Source organism: Gallus gallus, chromosome Z, assembly GCF_016699485.2.
Source record: "Gallus gallus isolate bGalGal1 chromosome Z, bGalGal1.mat.broiler.GRCg7b, whole genome shotgun sequence".
Classification (NCBI taxonomy): domain Eukaryota; kingdom Metazoa; phylum Chordata; class Aves; order Galliformes; family Phasianidae; genus Gallus; species Gallus gallus.
The window spans coordinates 26,846,142-26,868,344 of NC_052572.1; the positions used below are offsets into that span (position 1 = coordinate 26,846,142).

The 22,203-nt window shown below is 37.2% G+C and overlaps 1 protein-coding gene across 15 annotated transcripts in view; it reads left to right on the forward strand.

The window, feature by feature from the left end:
- The window catches only part of SMARCA2 (SWI/SNF related, matrix associated, actin dependent regulator of chromatin, subfamily a, member 2), a 110,659-nt gene that overhangs the window by 18,256 nt on the left and 70,200 nt on the right, over positions 1-22,203 (forward strand). For 12 of the 15 annotated variants that reach the window (XM_046905259.1, XM_046905256.1, XM_046905253.1 and 9 more), the window contains 7 exons: positions 7,010-7,339; positions 8,139-8,246; positions 9,154-9,403; positions 14,486-14,612; positions 15,799-15,972; positions 16,193-16,366; positions 19,381-19,551. In XM_046905259.1, the coding sequence (XP_046761215.1) occupies positions 7,010-7,339; positions 8,139-8,246; positions 9,154-9,403; positions 14,486-14,612; positions 15,799-15,972; positions 16,193-16,366; positions 19,381-19,551 (1,334 nt within the window). Of the gene's footprint in view, positions 1-7,009; positions 7,340-8,138; positions 8,247-9,084; positions 9,404-14,485; positions 14,613-15,798; positions 15,973-16,192; positions 16,367-19,380; positions 19,552-22,203 lie in introns of all 15 variants that reach the window. The other 3 variants (NM_001398355.1, NM_205139.2, XM_046905252.1) reach the window with 2 other exon arrangements.

Consider the following 22,203-nt stretch of genomic DNA (forward strand, 5'->3'; position numbering starts at 1 on the left):
CTGCAACAGATCATAGTATTAGTAGCATCTGTGGCAGCTTAAAGATTGCAGATTCTTGCTCTCTCCTTGTTGTATGTCAGCAACTGTTGCAAGAACAATGTCAAGAACACTGGAGTTCTCATCTGAGTAGCCTTTTCCAAGGAACAGTTTTTTTTTTAAAAAAACAAACCTCTGAAACACTAGTATTTAAAATACTCTATGTCATTGAGGAGCTTTTCAGCTTTCTTTGCCTGTTTGCCATCTGTTTTTCTTCTTATATGAATGTATTTTCATGAATGAAGTTGGAGCAGTAGAAACTCTGACAGGTGATAGGAAGACGTCTGCTGACCTAGTATCTTCTCCCCTAAATGTATATTTCCATGATAGAAAATCACACTTTTTGATAGCCCTTAAACACATAGGATACTTTCAGTCTGATATACCAGGCAATTAGAGTTGTGTTTCTACAACCTCTAAGAAAATAGGATATGTAGTAAAAGAGACTTTAAAAAAAGTAAAAGAGACCCTTCTCCCCATGAACACCCACACTAGAGGGAGTAATGTAAGTTTTCTACAAATACATGGAGAGATGCATAGTGAATCTTCTAATTTGGACAAAATCTGCAATTATGTTTGATATGTTATTAGAAACCAAGATTTATGGTATAACGTACACTTGGAGATTTTGGAGTAGTAGCTTGAGTTTATGTTAGTTGTATACAGTTTTAACAAGATGCAAATCAAGTAGAAATTACACATTATTGGTTCTAGGTCTTTTTTTTTTTTTTTTTTTTTTTTAATTGATGGTTTATTGCTTGTAGGCCTGAAATCGAAGTAGGTGAATACATGTAATGATTATCGTTATTTTCAGAAGTTCAGTGGAAAGTAAGTGAAAATGTTCAGGACACTACAGAATGGGTGACTCTGGACTTCTGCAATTAGTTTAAACATGTAAACAGAATGGTTACATATCATGGTTAGCCTAGCACTGATTCTAGCTAAAATAACGAGTTTTGTCTGTCTTTTAATTTCATATGGCTGTCTATGATGGAGGCCATTTGAAACAGTTGTTAAAATAGAAACAGCTTCAGAATGGTATTTTTACAGTGGGTAGCACAATCAGACTTAGCCCATGTAATGGTGAAGCTAGAAGTAGTAATGACAGACACAACTTGAACAGCCTAATACACTTATAAGAGGTGCTTGGATTGTTACTGTCTGACAGCAATTTAACAGAGGAATAGCACTGCATAGAATCAATACAAGCATAAACATATTAACCTTGTTAAATGATAGATCGTAAAACTCACTAACTAGAAGTTGATCGTCCTATTGGGGATATTTCTAGTTTGTTTTGTATGACTGTTTTTGGTTCAGTGCTGTTCAAAATATGTAGGCTCTGAAAGTGATGCCTCTTATTTATTTGCATGGAAACTACAGCAGATACAAGAACATAATAATACTACTTGATAGAGCAAACTCTCAGCTACAAAACACTGTTTTTCCATATAGTCAACCCAATTAGCTGTGCATTTTTGCCAGCAACGAACAGGGGCGTACATGCTGTGCTCATCAAAATCCATACCAGCAGAGGTGACTCACTGTTTCTCACAGACCCATGTCAGATGCTATTATGTCAGACTGCCCTTCTGCTGCCACCTGTTCTGTGGCAAGGACATGTAATGGAATATTGGTGAGAAGATTCTATCTCTTGTGCCGTACCATCAACATCCACCTCTGGCATCGTGGGCCAACATAATAAAATAGGAGGCATAACTTTTGGAGCACTTCTATTTGTCAATGATCTGGAAATAAGTACAAAATCAGTGCTGATAGCTGTCTTTTGTGCACGCAGTGTAGAGTTATGTCATAGGAAGCAACAATGCTGAAAAGAGTTCTGGTTGCTCTGGCAGAATTTAATGTATGTTGTATGACATTATATTCTAATACCTGCAGTTAACAAAGATGTTGAGAAATATTTAAGGTAGTATCAAATGTTTGAAGCATTTGTCATATGAAGAGAAGCTAAGCGAGGCCTCATACGCTGAACAAAAAAAGCAGCAAAGAGAGAGCCACATTCTTTGCTGTGATGCCCACTGGCAGAACAGGAGGCAAAATGCACAAAAAGAAATATACAAAGTTCCACTGGAATATAAGAAAACAATTTTTCCCTGTAGGGGTGGCTGAACATCACTGGTATTATCTGTAGAGATTGTCTAATACCTATTCGTGGAGATAATCTCCAAACACTTCTGGACATGTTGCTGGGCAGTTTGATGCATCTGACCCTGCTTGAGCAGGGTTGGGCTAGATAATCTTGGAAAGTCTTTTCCAGCCTTAATGATTCCATGCTATGGTGGCTTGAGTAGAAAATACATAAAAGAATGATTTTGAAACTTGGAAAACTTGTATTTTTGCTTAGAGAATGGTGAGCTGCATTTTTTTTATACCCTGTGAGAGGGAATTAAAGGATGGCTTGATCAATTTCCTCATTTCCAGATGTTAGAGTGGAATGTAATGGATGACTCATATACCTTAAAAAAGTACAGGCAATTTTGATACCTGCAAATTCATATTTTATGAATTCAGACTGTATTAAAAATCTGCCTCTTACTTCAAGACGATTATTAACTTCTGGGACAAGGATTTCCCAAATATTTGTGGTGGGTTTTGTGTCACTTGAAATGTAAGTCAGTGGTGGCTGTCTTTCTGATAAATTCTGTAACCCAAAGGGAGGGAATTATTGTAGAAGGTGAAGGCTTCAGGTCTGTTTTATTCGTGTTAGGTAGACTGCAATAACCGTAGTGGTCCCTTGCTGTCAGAAATCTGTGAACCTGTAAATGGACTCCAAGATTCTGAGAAGAGCTGTGAAGCTAGAGGAGGAAACAGCAGTTTTACTTCTTGGTGAATGAGAAAGTGGATTGTGAATTTGTGATAAATGCATGGACAGTCCTTTTGTGTGGGGTGTATGGTTAGAAGTGATCACAAAATCAGATTTAATCTAAACTTCAAGTGTTCCAATTAAAACCTCTCCTTTTTTTTTTTTTAAAGAAGTTCTTCCAAAAGTGTGTTCCTAAGTACCAAAGCATGCATGCACTTAAAAAAAACCAAACAACAACAAACAAACAAAAAAACCACCACCAACACAAAGTGCATAAATAAATGAATGTATAAATAAAACATTGAAATCTGCAGGTCACTGGAAAATGTACATCCACAATTTTGTGGACCTAGAAAATGTGTATATAAATGTAGATTATAAATTAGAAATAAATTGAACCGCAGATGTGGTTGTAGCTATATATGATCTATGTAATTTGAACATACTGCTGCAAATGAACAATCTTGAAATGAGGACCACTGAATTTAGAGCAAGTCAGGACAGAATTTTCAAGATAATGATTATTACAGTCTGTGAAGAAACAAGAAGTGGATCCTTTCTTAAGTGGTGAGACTTACCTTGCTGAGTAAATCAAAAATATTTCTGAATTCTATCTGTCATTCTGCTCATAAATACGTATTTTCTGTTTCCATGAGGGTCACTAGTCTGAGATTTTTTGCGTTTATTTACTTTTTAAACTAGTGATAATTACTAAAACACACACCTTTATTATTTAGATTCTGGATTTTTTACTTTCTTGATGTTCAATGGTAAGCTAGTCATGCAGAAATAATCTCCTGCTAGTTGAGACAGTTTGTTATATTTTAGTTGCAATCATACTACAACACCATTGCTTACAAATGTTGGACATCAATTTATAGGCAATATGTATATCTCCTCAACAGTTACTGCTGGTATCTGTCTCCTCATTAGCTACTGCTTTCCACTGCCAAATTTTAGAAAGGGTAGCATTCCTGACTATTTTCAGCAAACAGTTTTCTTTTCTTGAACTCAAGCACAATGATGTCCTTGTTTTAGTCCTAAAACCCTTATTTTAATGCTAATAGATTAAAAAGAAAGGGAAGTCCATTGCTCTGACTTCATAGTTGGCTGTTTAAAATATAATCTTTTACCACATTTAACTGAATTTGAGCAGTGCTAATGTTTTCAGCTTCTGTGAATGAACTCTGCTGGAAGTGTCTGTATTGATACTGGAAGTATAAAATTTACTTTAAATTGTTAAAATGGTAAGCAGAATTATCCAGAAAATTAAATGTATTTTTGGATTCATTTTGTATGAGGAATGAAGAGAAGCTGCAAAAAGAAGCCTGCTATTCATGTGACGGTGGCTATATAGGGTGGACTGAAAGTGGAGATATAGTGAGGTTCAATAAGGCCAAGTGCAGGGTGCTGCACCTGGATCGGGACAATCCCAGGTATTTATACAAACTGAAGGAGTATAACTCCTTGAGAGCAGCCCTGCAGAGAAGTACTTGGGGGTCCTGGTAGACGAGAAGCTCAACACGAGCCGGCAGTGTGTACTTGCAGCCTGGAAGGCCAACTGTGTTCTGGGCTGCATTAAAAAAAGGGTGGCCAGCAGGGAGAGGGAGGTGATTGTGCCCCTCTACTCAGCTCCTATGAGACCCCATCTGGAGTACTGCGTCCAGGCCTCAGGCCCCCAGCACAAGAAGGACACAGAACTGTTGGAATGGGTCCAGAGGAGGGCTACAAAGATGATCAGAAGGCTGGAGCACCTCTCCTATGAAGAAAGGTTGAGGGAACTGGGCTTGTTTAGCCTTGAGAAGAGTAGGCTCTAGGGAGACCTTACTGTAGCCTTCCAGTACTTGAAGGGAGTGTATAGACTGGAGGGGGAATGGCTGTTCACAAGGGTGGATAGTGATAGGACAATGGGGAATGGTCTTCAACTAAGATAGGGGAGGTTTAGGTTAGATATTAGGAGGAAGTTTTTCACACAAGGGGTGGTGACACACTGGAACGGGTTGCCCAAACAGGTTGTGGATGCCCCATTCCTGGAGGCATTCAAGGCCAGTCTGGATGTGGCTCTGGGCAGCCTGGTCTAGTGGTTGGCAACCCTATACATAGCAGGGGGGTTGAAACTAGATGGTCATTGTGGTCCTTTTCAACCCAGGCCATTCTGTGATTCAGTGATAATTTCCTGTATTTTCCTGGTATTGAGAACAAGTAAAATGCAGTTAGTCCAACATGGGAGTGGCACACAGACCAGTTTTGAATAGTTCAGGTGGTTTAATTTGCTGTTCTAATAAGTGCAGGCATAAGAACTGCAGGTGTTCAAAGTTCTGGGACCAAGCCCATGTATACTTTTAATCACCAGTTGGTATTTGTTGAAGTTCATAGTAAGATAGATTACAGAATTCATCAAGATTTTACAGTTTCACAAGCTATATTTATTGTCCCTATTGTTTTTAAATGAACTGCATTTTGCTTTCCAATGATTGTTAAAGATGAAGAAAGATGTGTTGGGTCACCTTACCACCTGCCTGCCAGCATATGACCTCAGAACAGTTTATTTCTCCAGCTCTAGTTTTAAATGATTTTTGCACACAGGGCCTCTTTGTCTTTTTCTTGGCTGAGAGTTTCACAAGAACTGATGTTAATACCGACCACTCTACCATAGGGAAAGCTTTATTCATTTCTTATCTTAAAAAAAACCAAAACGGTACACCTGGTCTGACACAATCTCTGTATGTTCTAAAACGTTACGCATTCTTATTGTTTATTGTGAGCTTATACTTGATTCTTCTCTCTAAAAAAGTAAAATTAATGGATGGCTGAAATGACCATTAAGGTAAATACCTTACTGAACTAAATTTCTATTTTTTTTTCTGCATCTTAAATAGAATTTTCTTACATTTACCTTCTTCTGTAAGCATGTATATTTCTTACGATGTTTGGCAGAAAGATTTTACATACATGATCCTTTGACACTTCAGTCATTTGTCTTCTTAATTTTTAGTGAAAGTCAAGATTTCTTTTAAATATTTCATTATTTGAAGTGATAAAAAGTAAGGTTCAAGTGCCATTTGATTCAGGAAATTGCTTGCTCTCTGGGAGCTTCATTAGAGTCCTACCGTTTTCAGCACCTTCTTTATAAGGTGTGTTTTGTGTTGGCAGCTGAGTCTCTAGTTCCAAGATAGGCATCCATAGAAAGAGGCATTTGATGTTGTCTTATACAAAGATTTAATCTTTGTCAATTAAGAAGCAATCATACATAAACTAAATACTTCCTATTTTCTTGTTTGGAGAGTTTTGCAAAGAAGGTCTGTGTCAGTGAATGGGTGTTCTTTGGTGCATGTACATTAAGAACAAACAAACAAACAAAAAACCTCAAAACATCAAGCTGCAAAATATACAGTGAACTAGAATCATAGAATCCTTAGAGTTGGAAGGAAGACTAAAAGGTCATCTAGTTTAACTCACTTGCAACGAACAGGGATGTCCACAGCTAGATCAAGTTGCTCAGAGCCCTCAACTGGCCATCCACCACCTCTCTGGGCCACCTGTTCCAGTGCCTTGCCACCCTCACTGTAAAATACTTTTTTTTATATCCATCCTAAATCTATCCTCTCTTAGTTTGAAATCATTTCCCTTTGTTCTGTCACAACAGACCATGCTGAAGAGTCTGTCCCCTTCTTTCCTGTAACTCCTCTTTAGATACTGAAGGTCCACTTTCAGGTCACATTGGAACCTCCTCCGGACTGAACAGCCCCATCTCTCTCAGCCTATCCTCATAGCAGAGGTGTACCACCCTTTGGATCATTTTTGTGACCCTGCTCTGGATGCACTTCAACAGGTTTATGTCTCTCCCGAGTCCAGTCTTTAACTAGTCTGCCATTCATGTCTCTTTGTTGTATTTCATGTTAAAATTTGTCATTCCCTAAGATGAGGAAGATTGTTCTGTTTAGGAATATTTGAACTACAGAACCATAACTGCTCAGACAACAGCTCATGTAGCTAATTTCATGTGGCACTTTGTTTTTGCTGAAAATATTACAACCATCCTGACTTGAGAGAGGTGTTTTTATACTCTGTGTACTGCCAAAGAAATGTGGTTGAATTTAGATTTGACTAGCCAGGGTGCTAAATTTGTGATCATCTCATCTGTTTTAGGTTATATGTCTCCACACCCGTCTCCACTAGGAGCACCAGAGCATGTGTCCAGTCCAATGTCTGGAGGAGGTCCAACTCCACCCCAGATGACTCCCAGCCAACCGGGACCTATTATACCTGGGGACCCACAAGTTATGAATCAACCCAACAGAGGTCCTTCCCCTTTCAGCCCTGTACAGCTGCACCAACTTCGGGCTCAGATTCTAGCATACAAAATGTTAGCTAGAGGTCAGCCTTTGCCAGAAAATCTCCAGCTTGCTGTTCAGGGGAAACGGACCCTTCCTGGTATTCAACAGCAGCAGCCTCCCAGTGCCTTCAACAGACAGTCTGGTAAGTGCAGCTAGGCCTTGTGTCATTGCACAAGTAATTCTTGAAGTTCTACCTGTGGAATGTTACGGAAACATGGTGTTCATGGTTGTAATTTGGGACAGCATTCTGAACTTTTTATTATTGAGGAAGCACATAGAACCTACCTGATATTAACAGAATATTGTACACAGAAACAGAAGTGTCCACCTCAATTATACCTGAATTTTTTGAGTGTTAATCATGATTTATTGATCACAGTTTTACTCTTTTTAGAGTATTTTCCAGTTTCCTGTTACTTTGTGGAAAAAACAGATAGAAAATTTGGAGCAGGTTAAAGTAAAACAAACCATGTGTAGCATGCTGTTGAGTACGTATAAGGAAAATAAAATTTTCTTTATTAGTCTTTCTCTTCCAATGATAGTAAATGTTATAGTGCAGTAAGCAAAGCATACGTTGGTCTTGAGAAAACTTCATTAACATTAAACACCCTGTACCTTTTGTATTTTCTGAACACTTCCATTATTGGGTGAGTATTAGAAATTGAGTGTTAAGTTGATCTTGTTTTCTTGTTAGTAATGATTTTAGTAGTTCATTTCAGTGTATATCACTTTGCTAACAAGTAGGGGTGGTTTTTTTTTATTTTTTAGGATACATGATTTTACTAAGCTTTGTTATGTATTTTCTTTCACAATAAATTTTCATAGAACCATATTTAATGCACAGAAATACTACTTGCCTGAATAGGCTAGTGTGCTAGAAAGCAGAATAGTTGTTGAATGCTTCTTTCTTAATACAATTCTTTCCTCTGTCAAATTGTTAGGTATTGGGATGCATGCAATGAGTGGTGCTGCAACTGGACCAGGGCCTGCTGCAGGAATACCTGGACATACAGCTGCCATTACCTCTAAAACTTGGAATGAAGGTACAGGGGAGTATAAGTCATATTATTTCATACACAGAGTTATGGTAAAGCAGTGGAGGTAGAGACCAAGAAAATGGGGAAAAAAAAAAAAGAAAAAGCTTAAGGTAATACAGACAAAATAGTGTAACCTTTACTGTGCCTAGTGTTTAAATATCAAGGAGAATCTAACCATTTTTTCATCTATGAGTGACTTGGCCAGATGAAGTTATTGCAGTTAGGCAGCCTGAACATGAAGCACCTTTTCATAATCAAAGTGAAATAATAAGCTGCCTGAGGGACACCCATAAAATACATACTTAAGTTGTATTCTCAGCATGCTTAATTGCAGGAAGCTTGTCTTTCAGCAGTATTCTTTGTTGCAGTAAACTCAAGTTTTCAAACCATGGCAGAATGAGGCTTTTTATTTTTTTTAAATTACTTTGAAAGTACAGTGTGGTCTTTGAGATGTAAAGAATATTGTAACATTTTTTTCACGGATTAGTGTGGTAGTAATTTTTGGAATAAAAAAATTTAGATTTGAGTTTACAGACTGATTTTATGGTTTGAAAGTAGAAGGAGGACTGTATTGAAATTCATTAGAAATTACTGAGAATATATTTTGAATTTATTTTTTAAGAGAAATTTAAAGGTGAATATAGTATTACAGACTTGATAATAATTCATTTCTCATTCAGCAGAAATCTTATACATTGTTGTTGCTTGTGGGTAAATCTGAGGACAGATAGATAGAGAACTGTGGTAGTTGAGGAATAGTAGTTGTTTTTTTAATACAGAATGAAGTGTATATTAGTGTGTGTTTATCTGGTAATTTTGAATGTTTTTCTGAACTCACATTCTTCTTCAGATACCGTCTTGAATTTCTTCCTGTGTTCCATATTTCATGTTATGAGTAAGTATTATTTTTATGATTCAGGCCAAACCCCAGATATGAGTGTCTCCAGTGCACCGCAAAAACTTCCTGCACCATCTCCAAGTGGGAGGCCTTCTCCTGCCCCTACAGCTGCCCAGCCTGCTGCTGCTATGCCTGGGCCTTCTGTACCACAGCCACCACCTGGACAGCCTTCCCCCATTGTTCAGCTGCAGCAAAAGCAGAATCGCATCAGCCCTATTCAAAAGCCACAAGGATTAGACCCCGTTGAAATTCTTCAAGAACGTGAATATAGGTAAAAGCGAATAATATGATTCAAGTACATGTTCAGATTGTTATTTTTCACTTTCTGAACAGGGAGTCCATGCAATCCTGTGTGGTAGTGACAATCAAGTAAACTGAGTTTCCAGAGAGGGGCTGTGTCAAAGAAAAGTAGAAACGTCACACTCAAAAGGATAATCTAATTCCACCCCAAGTTAGGAACTAGGAAAGTGTTCTGTCAGTATCATTGCAAACCAGCTAGGTTTAAAACAGGCTTAGGGGCTCTGCTTGGTTTCTGTATTACTGGATGCTTCAAAAGACAAAAGTTAGGAAATCTAAACCCTCGTAATCTACAGAGAAACTAATCTACTGTGGGAAGTTTTCAAAATTACAAGCAAGTTATAAGAGGAATAATGGAAGTCAAAAGACTGATTAAAGTTAGTGGCTAGAGCAAAAGCAAATTTTATTAGTGTGATCATGAGGCTGGCTGAACTCCAAAGAGTAAGGAGGTCACAAGCAAGATTAAAGAAGAGGTTACCAGGAAACATGGTCTTAAAAGTTGCCTCCCGAGTGCCTCAACTCGATGATGATTTATATTCATATGTAAGGTATAGAGGATAACATTTCTTTCAGAATTAGATAAAGACTTCTCATGCTTTTTGGCTATCATCAAGACCCTTGAGACAGTGATCGTTAGCCTTGAGAATCTGCAGGGCAAGAAGGGTCTTGACCTGCACCTGAAGTATTTCTAATCATTATCTGTTGGTGAGAAGAGACCACACATAGCATATTTTCTTGGTTTGAACTGATAAAACATCTTCCAATTACTGTAATAATGAGTTTCTAACAGAAAGGTAGCCAAAAGGAATGATGATCTTGCTGAAGACAGGTTTAATGGCTTTCACTTTGTGAAGATAAAGCACCATGAAGTTGTTTAGTATGTGGTGCTATGCTCAGAATATAGGCCTTGATCACAGAAAAGCTTTCACTTTCTGCAAGAAATAATAATTAGGTAATTTTATGTCATATCATTGTGGTAATTTTTTTTAACCCTAGGCCATTGCTGTTTCAGCGTTTTATTGCTGTTTTCTAATATGTTTTCCAGTAAGCTTGTAGAATACAAAATTATTCAGTTCCACAGTTGCTCTAAGAGGATGACTGTAGCACTAACCTGATACAAAAATCATGCAATGAATACAGTGTGACCTTTTCTGCATCAGTTGTCTCAAATTTTTTAGTCTTTCCAGCCCTGCTCTGTTGCACTATTTATGCCAAACTATTAGGACTTAGTATGCATGAGCAGTGAGAAGTAAGAACTTGCAGAAAATAACTGTTACATTCAGTATTTAGAACTGGTTATAGATACAGCATATCCATTAGGTTCTAAATACCTGAATCTTCGTGACAGTGGAAGTGTGGTGGAAGTTTGATAGGAATTCTGTAATAGTACAGTTTCATTTTTACTCTTTACAGTAATTTTTAGATAGCAACCCAAGCTTTTTTAATCTTGAGTATTCCTAGAAGTTAGTTTTGCTTTGCATACCAGAATACTTATAACTTCTGGAAATCTTTTCATTTTTAAAAATTGCGTAAGTAACATAAGACAAACTTTTTAAAAAAAGCAGTATAACAGTTTTTATGTTTTGGATAGTACTTGGCTTAGCTTTAGTATAAGAAAGTTCAATGCAGAAGCATCAACTATTCACACTTGACAGTATAAACACTTGTATCCTGATAACCTGCGAAGTTAGTAACAGTTTTATGAAACTGCTGTCTCTTAAGATCTCTCAGTAGTTACCTTTTTTGATAAAGTATTATACTCTTCAATACCTAGCAAATGAAATGAGTTTTTAATGAAAAGACAGAATTACGACATAGATGTTTTAGGGATCCATATTTCCAAAGACAGACCCAGAAGGTATTCTGATTTGTTGTGGAAGTCTGAGCTTTGAATCTGACCAGGACAGGAATTCTTTAAAATTACTGTATTTACTCTATGACCTTGATCGTATGAAGTGTGCTGCTGGGAACACAGTTTCACATTAATTTACTGCTGATGCATCAGCATCAAGGTAAAAGTTAATTACTAGGGTATTTGGCCATTCTTTTCAAGGGACATACTTCTTACTTGGTTAACAGCTGACTTTTGGGAGAGGATATATGCTACTGTGTATATATTTCCATGTTTTTATGGATCACTTATATGATTTATGTATTAAAGTATATCTTACTTGCACACAGTATAATACTGTAAATGTGAAATACTTTAGTTGTTGCTATTACGCTAAAGAAATTACGTCTAATTATTTATTTCGGTGACAGCAATTTGTTTTCCCTTACTCATTACTGGGAAATTATGTAGTTTGACAGTTCATCAAGTAGGCACTTAAAAATACGATATAGAGATCCTATCCATTAACCACGTGTTAAATAGACTAACACAGATAGAGAAGCAGTAACGGACCCAGCAACATATTGATGAGTCTGAAAAGGCTTTAAATCTTGTGTAATATCAGCTTACTACTTTTTCTCCCTGAAGACCAATGATCTTAATTATAACAAAAAAGGGTTCTGGCATAAATTGACAAAGAGAAGGAAAATGGAGAGTTAATGTTGTTGTTAAATTCATGTGACTGGGCCAGAAGGCTGTTTGTGGCATATGTTAAAATGGTATTGCATGATAATTGTTGTTAATCTCTGTATGACTAACAGTGGATCAACAGGAACCTAGATAGATAAATTCTGATTAATGCAGGAAGTTTAATGTGTTGATATGTGGAGAAGCGTTGAATTGTGGTCTTTGAAATCTTGCCAAAGTGGTAAGTTCGAATTGTGCTCTTACAGAAGTCTTTGCCCTCTCTTTAAAATAAGTACTGTTTTTCAGTTTTTGTGAGTATATTTTTTAAAATCGCTAGCCAATGTATTATAGAGTTATTCTGTTATCTGGAAAGGCTTTTTCCCATGTTTTCAGTGCTAATTACAAGGAAAAAAGCACTTGCCAGTCTCCTGTAGACTGTCACTAGCTTCTTTCTATTATCTGCAAAGTCCCTCTTTTGTATGTCATCTGTGCAAGACAGGCTGGAATGCACAAACATAACCTCTGAAGTTGACCTCAGTTAATGAGGAAGACCTGTACATTGCTTAACTGCAAAGAGATCTCTATGTAGATGTGTAAGCTGCTTTCTGCATCAGTGAAGGTAGATTGCCAAGTTGCAAAGAGTAATTAAATGAATCATTTAAGTAAGATGAGATTATACCCTTCAAACACTAGTAAAAATCATGTGGAAAACTTCTTTCCTTGGGTTCCGTTGACATTATGGCCATTAGTATTTTTCAATACAGACAGGAACAGTCTGAGAAAATGCAGTTATTCTCTTTAAATACTTGAATGTGGCTGTAATTTTGAAATGCCTTAAGTAGTTGGGACATTTGTTTGAGGTGAGGTGGCTATCATGAAATTCTTTTTAAAATCCTACCAACTTACGTAGGAAAATACTATTCTTGTTAGTACCCAAGACAATATGGTTAATAGTTCTAAAGGAGCATGAAATAAAACTGACAAGTAGATGTCCTTTTTTGTTTAATATATAACCCATCTGGCTGCCATTTTTCATTACTCTTTCTTATGTGTGGTCTAGATTTTCATTAATATGTACATGACTTTTTTTGACCAGGACTTTATTTCAAGAGTTTGTGTGAGTTTTTTGAGTTAGTGTGAGTCGTGACTTAGAAATGCTGCTTTTTTTTCCCCCCTATTTTTTCCCTGTGGCTGGATTGTAAAAGGACAGTAATTACACATTAAAGAGAATCAGTGTAGTTGTGTGTAGCTTGGTGTAAGCCTCTCTTTTTGAAGTAATTTGGAGAAATGTGAAGATTAACCTGGAAGTAGTAAGCTGCCTTGAGAATGAGAGAGAAAATGGCTAGCAATGTGAAGAGTCTTTTGTACAGGAGTGGATTGCTTAGACTGATAACAGGACATAACAGCTTACTGTAAGCTTGCATTATATTTTGTCACATCTCAAGAAGGTTGTATATTTGGATTTTTTAAGATCGATTTACATGATAGAAATACAGTCTCCTCCCCCTTGTAGTAGCCCCAAAGCCAGCTTTTGCTTTTGCTTGTAAACTCTTGGTGGTATTTTAAGCTATTTTATTCCCAGAGGTATCTGAACAAAACAATTCTTATAGAATTAATAAGTGAACATTTCACTTCATATTTGTTTGCAAAATGGTTAATCCATGTAGTTACTTAAACTTAAGCAGTGGTAGGGAGCAGCCTGATTAATTTTTGTGTTCGTCCTTTTTTACTGAGCCATAAGGAACACTCAATGCCAGCAAAAAAGAATGAAAATAATAAACTGAAAATGTGTTTAGTTTTTAATTGTTTTACTACATCCACATCTCAGAAGAGGATTTTGGAAAGACTTTGTCATCTTTACTGACTAAATCTCATTGAAGTCAGTGAAACCAGAATTCAGCTGTAACTGTTCTGTAGGTGAACATTTCGAAAGTATTGCAGCCATTTGAGAAGTTATGATCTGTAATTATATCCACGTGCAACTTTTGGTTGACTAAGAATTTTTGGGTCTGCTATTCTAGTGCCTGGCAAAATTTGGAGTTCACAAGGTACTTACTTGTGAGTAAGTTAAACTCACAAAACTATCTGACTATTGGCTTTCTGATCTTGGTTGTCACTGTGAAAAATACAATAAAACAAGGTCCTTCTGACTTCTGATCCATTATTCTCTCTTTTGAATTTACAAATGAATGCAAAAGAAGTTTGTAAGGAAAGAGTACACAAAACTGTACCCATCAAAGAACCCTGAAAACAATCCTGTCTGATATGAGTACAATGCATTTTCTAAGTTGCTTTCCACACCTACCTTCTTAGTCAAAATTTTAAAAAGGGCCTAGGGTTAAATCCAGTGTTTGGTAATTCAAAGCGGATAAGTTTATCTAATGTCATCTCCATTTTTGCAAAAGCCTCATGGTTCAGAAACAAGCACTAGAAGCCAAATAAGTACCTGAGATAAATTGGCTGTTTTTACTGTATTGGTTTGTACATATTACGGTGTAGATTTCTCTGGGTGTCTAATGCAATTTTCTGTTTACTTAGGCTTCAAGCACGAATTGCTCACAGAATCCAGGAACTGGAGAACTTGCCAGGTTCTCTGCCCCCTGATCTGCGAACCAAAGCGACGGTGGAGTTGAAGGCACTTAGGTTACTGAATTTCCAGCGCCAGGTAATGCCTTTTTCATAATGAAAATTGTCTGAGATTATAACCAGACATGTTTGTGTAATAAAGGATGAATTGGCAAGAGGATTTCTAACAGTACTAAGCCTGAACACGAGATTTGGTGTGAGAACAAACTTGAATTATGAGCATGTAATAGAAATGGTTATCTTAAACTTTGTTTTCTTATTATAGATGGACAAGTGTCCTTTCTCTCTCCTGCTTTTTCTTACATTTTAAAATGTGACCAAAGATGTGTACCTTTCATAAAGAGCCAGATGGTGGCACAAAATGGAAATGATGAGAAAAAGTTGCAAGCACATTTCCAACACAAATCCCAGCAGATTTTTTTTCTGGACATTCTTTGTACTTGTCATGAGTTCCTTTGTTTTGGGAAGAATTTTATGGTTGATGATGGTGTGTGGTATTTCATTGTGATCTGTTCTGAGATTTCTACTCTGGCACACAAACTTTGATCTTATTGATTTAATTTTCATACCTAAGAGAGAAGTGTGATCTTCAGTGCTTGCATGAGCAAATGAATTTCAGAGAAGGAAACATTGTGCTAGGCTCCTAAGGACCTCTTGTCATTGTTTTTTTCCATCTAGTTTGCAGAATTAGGCATGTAATTTGACAGGTTTGAAAAAAATACTTTCTGACAGAAGTCCTTGCAGTAGTTGTACTCTGATGTCTGAGTCTTCCTTGCTGCTGCCCTGACACTCCTTTGTAATGAAGTTTCGTCAAATGAAGAGGAGCAGGCTCTCCATGCTGCAGTGCTGGGGCTGTGGCTGTACTGTTCCAAGCCTTTGGTATTTCTCTCTTCCTTCTGTCCCCTTTGCAGCTGACCGTGGAAGGAGTCATCAACACTGCTCAGCTCCAGCTCTGGAAAGCATGTTATATGTGTTTCACATTTGTGTTTTATGAATCTTGGCTAGCCCTTACATTGAAACAGAACAGTGATTTGTGATATCTTGTTAAGAAGGAAGAAATGGTGTACAATGAACTCTTTTGGTCATCCTTTGGAGGGCTATGATGGTTTATAGAGACAAACATATTTATTGCATCTGAATAGATGCTGGATGTCTTTAGAACTATAATATAAAGAAAAGAGGAGGCTGGGACATCTCCTGTTCTTTTTTGATGTATTAAACCTGCTTTGGTTTTTTTAAAAGTGTTCCTTTTTTCTCACTGGTAGTTGAGACAAGAGGTAGTAGCCTGTATGCGTCGTGATACAACCCTGGAGACGGCACTGAACTCCAAGGCCTATAAACGAAGCAAGCGCCAGACTTTGAGGGAGGCACGTATGACTGAAAAGCTTGAGAAACAGCAGAAGATAGAACAGGAGAGGAAGCGTAGACAGAAGCATCAGGTATTTTAACTTATTAGCTAGTCACAGAAATTCACCTTTCTTTATTCTGTTAGTCTTACCTGTTACTTTATTCACCTTTGGAGTTTTTAAGAAAACAAAACAAAACACCTCAAAATGATATACTAAGCAATTGGAAAATGGTGAGGTTAGACTTCTTATGTTCCTCATTTCAAATCCTTACTTTGTCCAGATGCCTACACTTACTTGTTTCCCCTTCTAGGAGTACCTGAATAGCATATTGCAGCATGCTAAAGACTTCAAGGAGTACCATCGGTCAGTGGCTGGCAAGATTCAGAAACTTTCCAAAGCTGTGGCAACTTGGCATGCCAACACTGAACGTGAGCAGAAGAAAGAAACTGAGAGAATTGAGAAAGAAAGAATGAGGAGACTAATGGTAAGGAGGGGAAGGAAGGGCAGGAAGGGTATGATTATTTTAATGAAAATCACTTGTTTTTAATACGTATCCTTTTCATATCTCATAGACAGTCTCAGACACCCATGTCTTTCCATTGCAGACTAAAACCTCTGTGACTTAATAAGTATAAATCTGAAACTGATATACTTTGATTATCTGTGTGTGTAATTATGATAATCAGTGTGACACTGTTGACTTTAACTTATAGTAGATCTGTTTGGTTTTTTTTTTTGTCTTCTGACAAGAATAATTGTTCTTTCTATCAGCTTGAAAACTTAGCACAGCCACTGCATTGCTTAATCTCATTAACTTAATATACTAGCATTTTTACAAAATGGCATGGTTATTTGTCCTCTATATAAATATTGAGCTTTATTTCTAGCTGTATAGTTTTGAAGATTCCATATGATTAATTAGTTTGTGATGTTGCCCACCAACTTTTATATAAAACTGATTTCACATGCAAAAATGCATAACCCATAGTAATAATGCATGTAGCTTGAGAATGAGTGGCAGTCAGCTCTACCGATTAGTGCTGCAGAGCCATACTCCTTTGTGTTTGTTCATGTTTTTTCTTCTCCTACTCATGTATACTATCAGTATCCTTTTTAAGATGCCATAGAATGATTTTGTGTGCAGTTGTGTATTGCCAGAATGCTGTGGAACTGTTGAGTGGGCTGTCTAAATTTCTGGACTGAAAATAATTCTGGAATGTAAATTGTAGACATATTAATGTGCATGTGTGCAGGCATATTAGCAACTAGGACTGGAAAGATTTCTTCAAGACATTTGTTAGCTCTTTTTTAACACTATCAACACTTCACCAGCAGAACTGAATAGGAATTGACATGTTTTTGAAATGGTGCTAGTAAAAAACAGTAGGTATCTAAAGTGGGTGCAGATGGAAATGGAATTTCTTGTATTTCTTGTCTGATATCTAATCCACCATGAGCTAAGAACTGAACAGTTTGCTTTTAAAAATCACAAAACAATATGTAGAAACTATTAAATACAAAAATGTTAAAAACTTAGAAATAAAAGCATGTGCAAAATGCAAAGAAGGGACTAAGAGAAGAATTGCTTAGACTGTAGGGTATTTCTGAAGTTTATACACTAAGCTGCACTATAGAGCATTTTTATAATTAGAGATAGTTGTCACCAGTGTGTGTACTCAAGCTATTAAAATATTAAGTTGTACAGGAAGAAAAGAACTAATTGAAAAATAGAATTGTGATGTTTTAAAAATACCTCGGTACATCATTGAGGTTAGGCTTAAGTCAGTTTAATGTACAATGCAGTAAATAAAAAGGATCTCCACTATGAGATAAATGAAGTAGATTTGCATGTCCAGAAATGACACAGGATACCAATATTTCCAGACACCAATTCTTTCTCATAAAGCTACTTTGCCAAAGACTGTGGCTGAGCGTTTAACATAGGTATAGGATTTGACAGGTACTTTCAGTTTAGGGATTTGCCCTTGCAAGTATTTGCCTGACTGCTCAGTTAAGTTCTCCAGTAGCAAACTGTGTTCTGTTAATTGGATTGCTTTGCCTGTTTAGTTTTAGTCCCATTGTGGTATACTGCTGTACTCTAAAAAGAACTAAATGCAAATTCAGCCTCTGATTCCCACACTCTTTCTCTAGGCATGAGGTAAATGCAATTCATGTCTTTAAAAAGACATCATTATAGGAGACTTGCCAAATTGCTTCAGGACAGTTGCTAGTGAGGTTCCATGGGGCTACATTTGAGGACCTGCTATCTTCAGTGCTTTTTTTTTTTTTTTTTTTTTAAACAAATGATCTGGATTCAGGACTTGAATGTATACTAAGTGCATTTGCAGATGATACTCAATTAGGAGAACCTGTTGACTCCTTCAAGGGTAGTGAGGCCTTGCAGAGAAAGCTTGACAAATGAGAGGGCTGGGCAGTCATCAACTGCGTAAAGTTCAGCAAGAGCAAGTGCTGGATTCTCTATCTGGAACAGGACAGCTCTGAATGTATGTTCAGAATGGGTGATGAGAGGCTGGAGAACAGACCACAGAAAGAAATCCAGAGATTCTGGTTGACAGCAAGTTGAATGTGAGTCAGCGGTGTGTATTTTTTTTTTTTATTATTATTTTGATTTCTTTTTACTTTTACAACTGTTGTAGATTTTCCAGTAATTACTACATGTGAATTGGATATGTTTAGAATCATATAATTCCTGGGCACCAGAGTGACTCAGGCTGGCCAGGAACTCAGGAGGTTTCTAGTCCAGCTTCCTTCCCAAAATAGAGTTAGCATCAAGGTCAAACTGGGTTGCTCAAGTCTTTTTTCAGTCATGTCTTATACCTAGAAATGGCACAACTTCTCCTGGCCTCTGTTCAATTATGTTTCTGGGGGAAAAAAAGTGCTATCTAAAATCCAGTATCAGCCTCCACTGTTTCAAATTCAATCAATATCTTCTATACTGAAGTTGGGAGATTTCAAGCATTGTCTGCATGTGGTCTGAAAAGGAAAAGTAAAGGGGGGATTATCACATGCTGTGATTTTCTGGCAAGATTCCTGCTAATATAGTCCAAAATTCTGTAGACCTCTGCTGTCACACCACATTGCCAAATCAAGGTTAGTATAAATGGATGTGTATATCCTTTACTGTGGAGCTGCATGCCTGCCTGTTTGAGCTTTATCTGGTTCCTCGACCCATTGTTTTGCCTGTTTTGGTCCTTCTGAAAGGCAGCGCAGCCCTCAAAGTTACTGACTAGTGTCCCTAGTTTTATGTCATGCACAAAAGTGACTAGGGTCCCCTTCATCCTTTAGTCTGGGTCATTGGTAGAAATTTGAAATGTGCCTCAGATAGACAGCTGTCCTCCAGGTATGGTATGACTCTCGGAGCCTGCTCTCTGGTGGACTCTCTGTCCACCTACACAAATCATAATGATATAAGCAAAATAGCACCTGATTATTAAGATAGACGTTATCAATTGGGTAATGTGTGTTTCATATTCCTAGGCTGAAGATGAAGAAGGCTACCGTAAGCTGATTGACCAAAAGAAAGATAGACGCCTGGCCTATCTGTTGCAGCAGACAGACGAGTACGTTGCTAACTTGACTAATCTGGTATGGGAACATAAACAGGCACAAGCAGCCAAAGAAAAGAAGAAGAGGAGGAGAAGAAAGAAGGCAAGTAATTACACCTGACCTTTTTCTGCAGTGTTGTCTTCAAATCCAATTTTAATAGTGATAAACTTTCTATAGACAAAACTGGGACAGATGTGTACCTTAAAATTAACATGTGTTCTGAGAAAAGAAAAAAGTCTGGTTAATGTAGTTGTTACGTATAAGATAACTTGCATAGAAGTTTGCCTCCTAAACTTGGTTCAGTCCATCTTGTAGGTACACTGAAAATAACTAGGAAGAACTTAGGTAAGTTTATAAACGGATGTTCTGCCAGTAGCATGTTCATTGTGCATTCTTACAATTTAATCGAATCTTTAAAAATTATCTTTGTATGACTGGTTGTGGAAACTGAACAGTGTTATTTCTGAAAAAATAATCTTGTGTGTGAAAGGGTAATTCAATAATGATTCATCATTTTGTGACCCCTGAGTATCTTTAATTTCTTGCAGGATTGTTTAGAGGATTTTTATAATCCATTTCCATGCCTGACTTGCTACTAATCACTGATACAAGTATAAACATTGTATCTACATTGTTCACATGCAGCATGCTAAGCCTGCTGATAAATAGCACTGACTATAAAAAGATAGTTCTTGAGATTAGTTACCTCAGACATACTCTGTATTTTCTCCTGTCACCCTCCAGAATGTCTGTACTTTTTTTTTTTTTTTGAGAGTAAATTTTTAACATATACACGGTCTCCTACCTCCATAGTCAAGATACAACCTGCCTGTGCAGTGAGAACAGACTTGATTTAGCATATTTACAGTAAGAATTCACCGTAGAAACAGAACCATAGACTCTTCCAGTTGGAAGGGACCTTTCAAGGTCATCTGGTCCAACTTCCTTGCAAAGAACAGGGATATCTGCAGCTAGATCAGGTTGCTCAGAGGCCCTGTCTAGCCTGACCTTGAGTGCCTCCATAGATGGGGCATCCCCCACCTCTCTGGGCAACCTGTGCCAGTGCCTCACCACCCTTATTATAAAAAACGTCTTCCTTACATCCAATCTAAATCTCCCCTCCCTTAGTTTGAAACACTTTCCCCTTGTCCTGTCACAGCAGACCCTGCTGAAGAGTCTGTCCTCTTCTTTATAGCTCCCCTTTAGATGCTGAAAGGCAGCTCTCAGGTCAACTTGAAGCATTCTCTTCTCCAAGCTGACCATCCCCAGCTCTCTCAGCCTGTCTTCATAGAAGAGGAGCTCCATCTCTTGGCTCATTTTTTGGTGCTCTAACAGGTCCACAGGGACTGACTGAGGAGACAGTCTAGTGTGTACATTTACTACTATAACAGAATGTTTGAATTCCTTTGATAATGTGTTGAGCTGTTTGTCTCCGTGATGCTCAGTTTAGCTATATATGAGGAATAAAGTATCTTACAGCAATGTCAATAAGGACATAATTTTCTTTCACTGAAGTAAAATGATAGTGTGTTCCAGTGCTTATTAATGTCCAGGCCTTTCCTGGCCTAAAACGTAATGGAAGATTAGCAGTAAAATATCTGAGCTCTGTCTTAATCATTGTTTTAAATTATCCTCTTTCCATCAAACTTTTGCTCATCTGTTAGGAATACAGGAGAGTGTACACAGATGTTAGTCTTTTATTGACTTCAAATTCTATGAATTCGTTATTGTGTGGCTGCAGCATGCATTGAAGTTGGTGTCTGCTCTGTCTTTTTCCTAGTCTTTGTGTTATTTTTCCTAGTTTTTTCATATATGCCCATAAGTGCTTCATTATCTATATAAATTGAAAATTAATCTATGAACACCCGTGGTTATTTGTTTCTTACTCACAGACAAATGAATGAAAAGAGTTCTTAAGAATTTTCTCCTAGAAGTCACAGTGAGGTAGTAGGTCATGAAAAAATACTTGCTGCCTTTGTCAGGCTTACGTTTTATACAGTCGAAGTGAACCTCGTATTCTTAAGAAAACAAATTTCAAATGAGTCACTATTTTCTCTGGAATACTATTTGGGAAATCTTTATGGTAGATTCTCTCTTGTCTATTTTTTACATTCCTGTAATTGCATCTTCCATCACCTTGTACAGCTGTAGTCTCACATCCTCACACTGTCATAGATAAAAAAAAATGCAACAGATGAAATTTTCATCTGTTAGGCCAGCTTAACTTGCATAGCAACTTCTCATCTTTATCTCTAGGAGCTTTTCCTGTCATCTTACTGGGAAAATCTAGCTTCCTACTTCTGTAAAACTAGGACTTCCTTGTACATTAAAGAAACCTTTGCAGTGCTTGAAGCACAGCAGTAAGAAATCTGTATTTATCTCTTTGTAATATATGCTTCTGCTTTCCCAAATACTTGTTGTAGATGTTTACTTTCATGACAGGGTCTGGTCTTTGCACAGTGAACAACATTGATGCTTACTGCTTTTTTTTTTTTTTTACTGGTGTGCTTGAGTTGTAAGCACTGACTATAAGTAATCTGTAACAATCTTTACATGTTAGAGACAGACTCAAATGCAAAATGATGGACGTCTGTCTACCTCCTTGTTCATCCAAGGAAAAATAATATTTTCACTAAATGAAGCCTTTGCAGTTGAGGCCAGATATGTGCTATTGTAACTTATTCTATCGCTTGATATGAACTGTTTAGGTCTGACACAGTTCCTTTCTCTGTAAGCAAATGTTCATGCTACTCT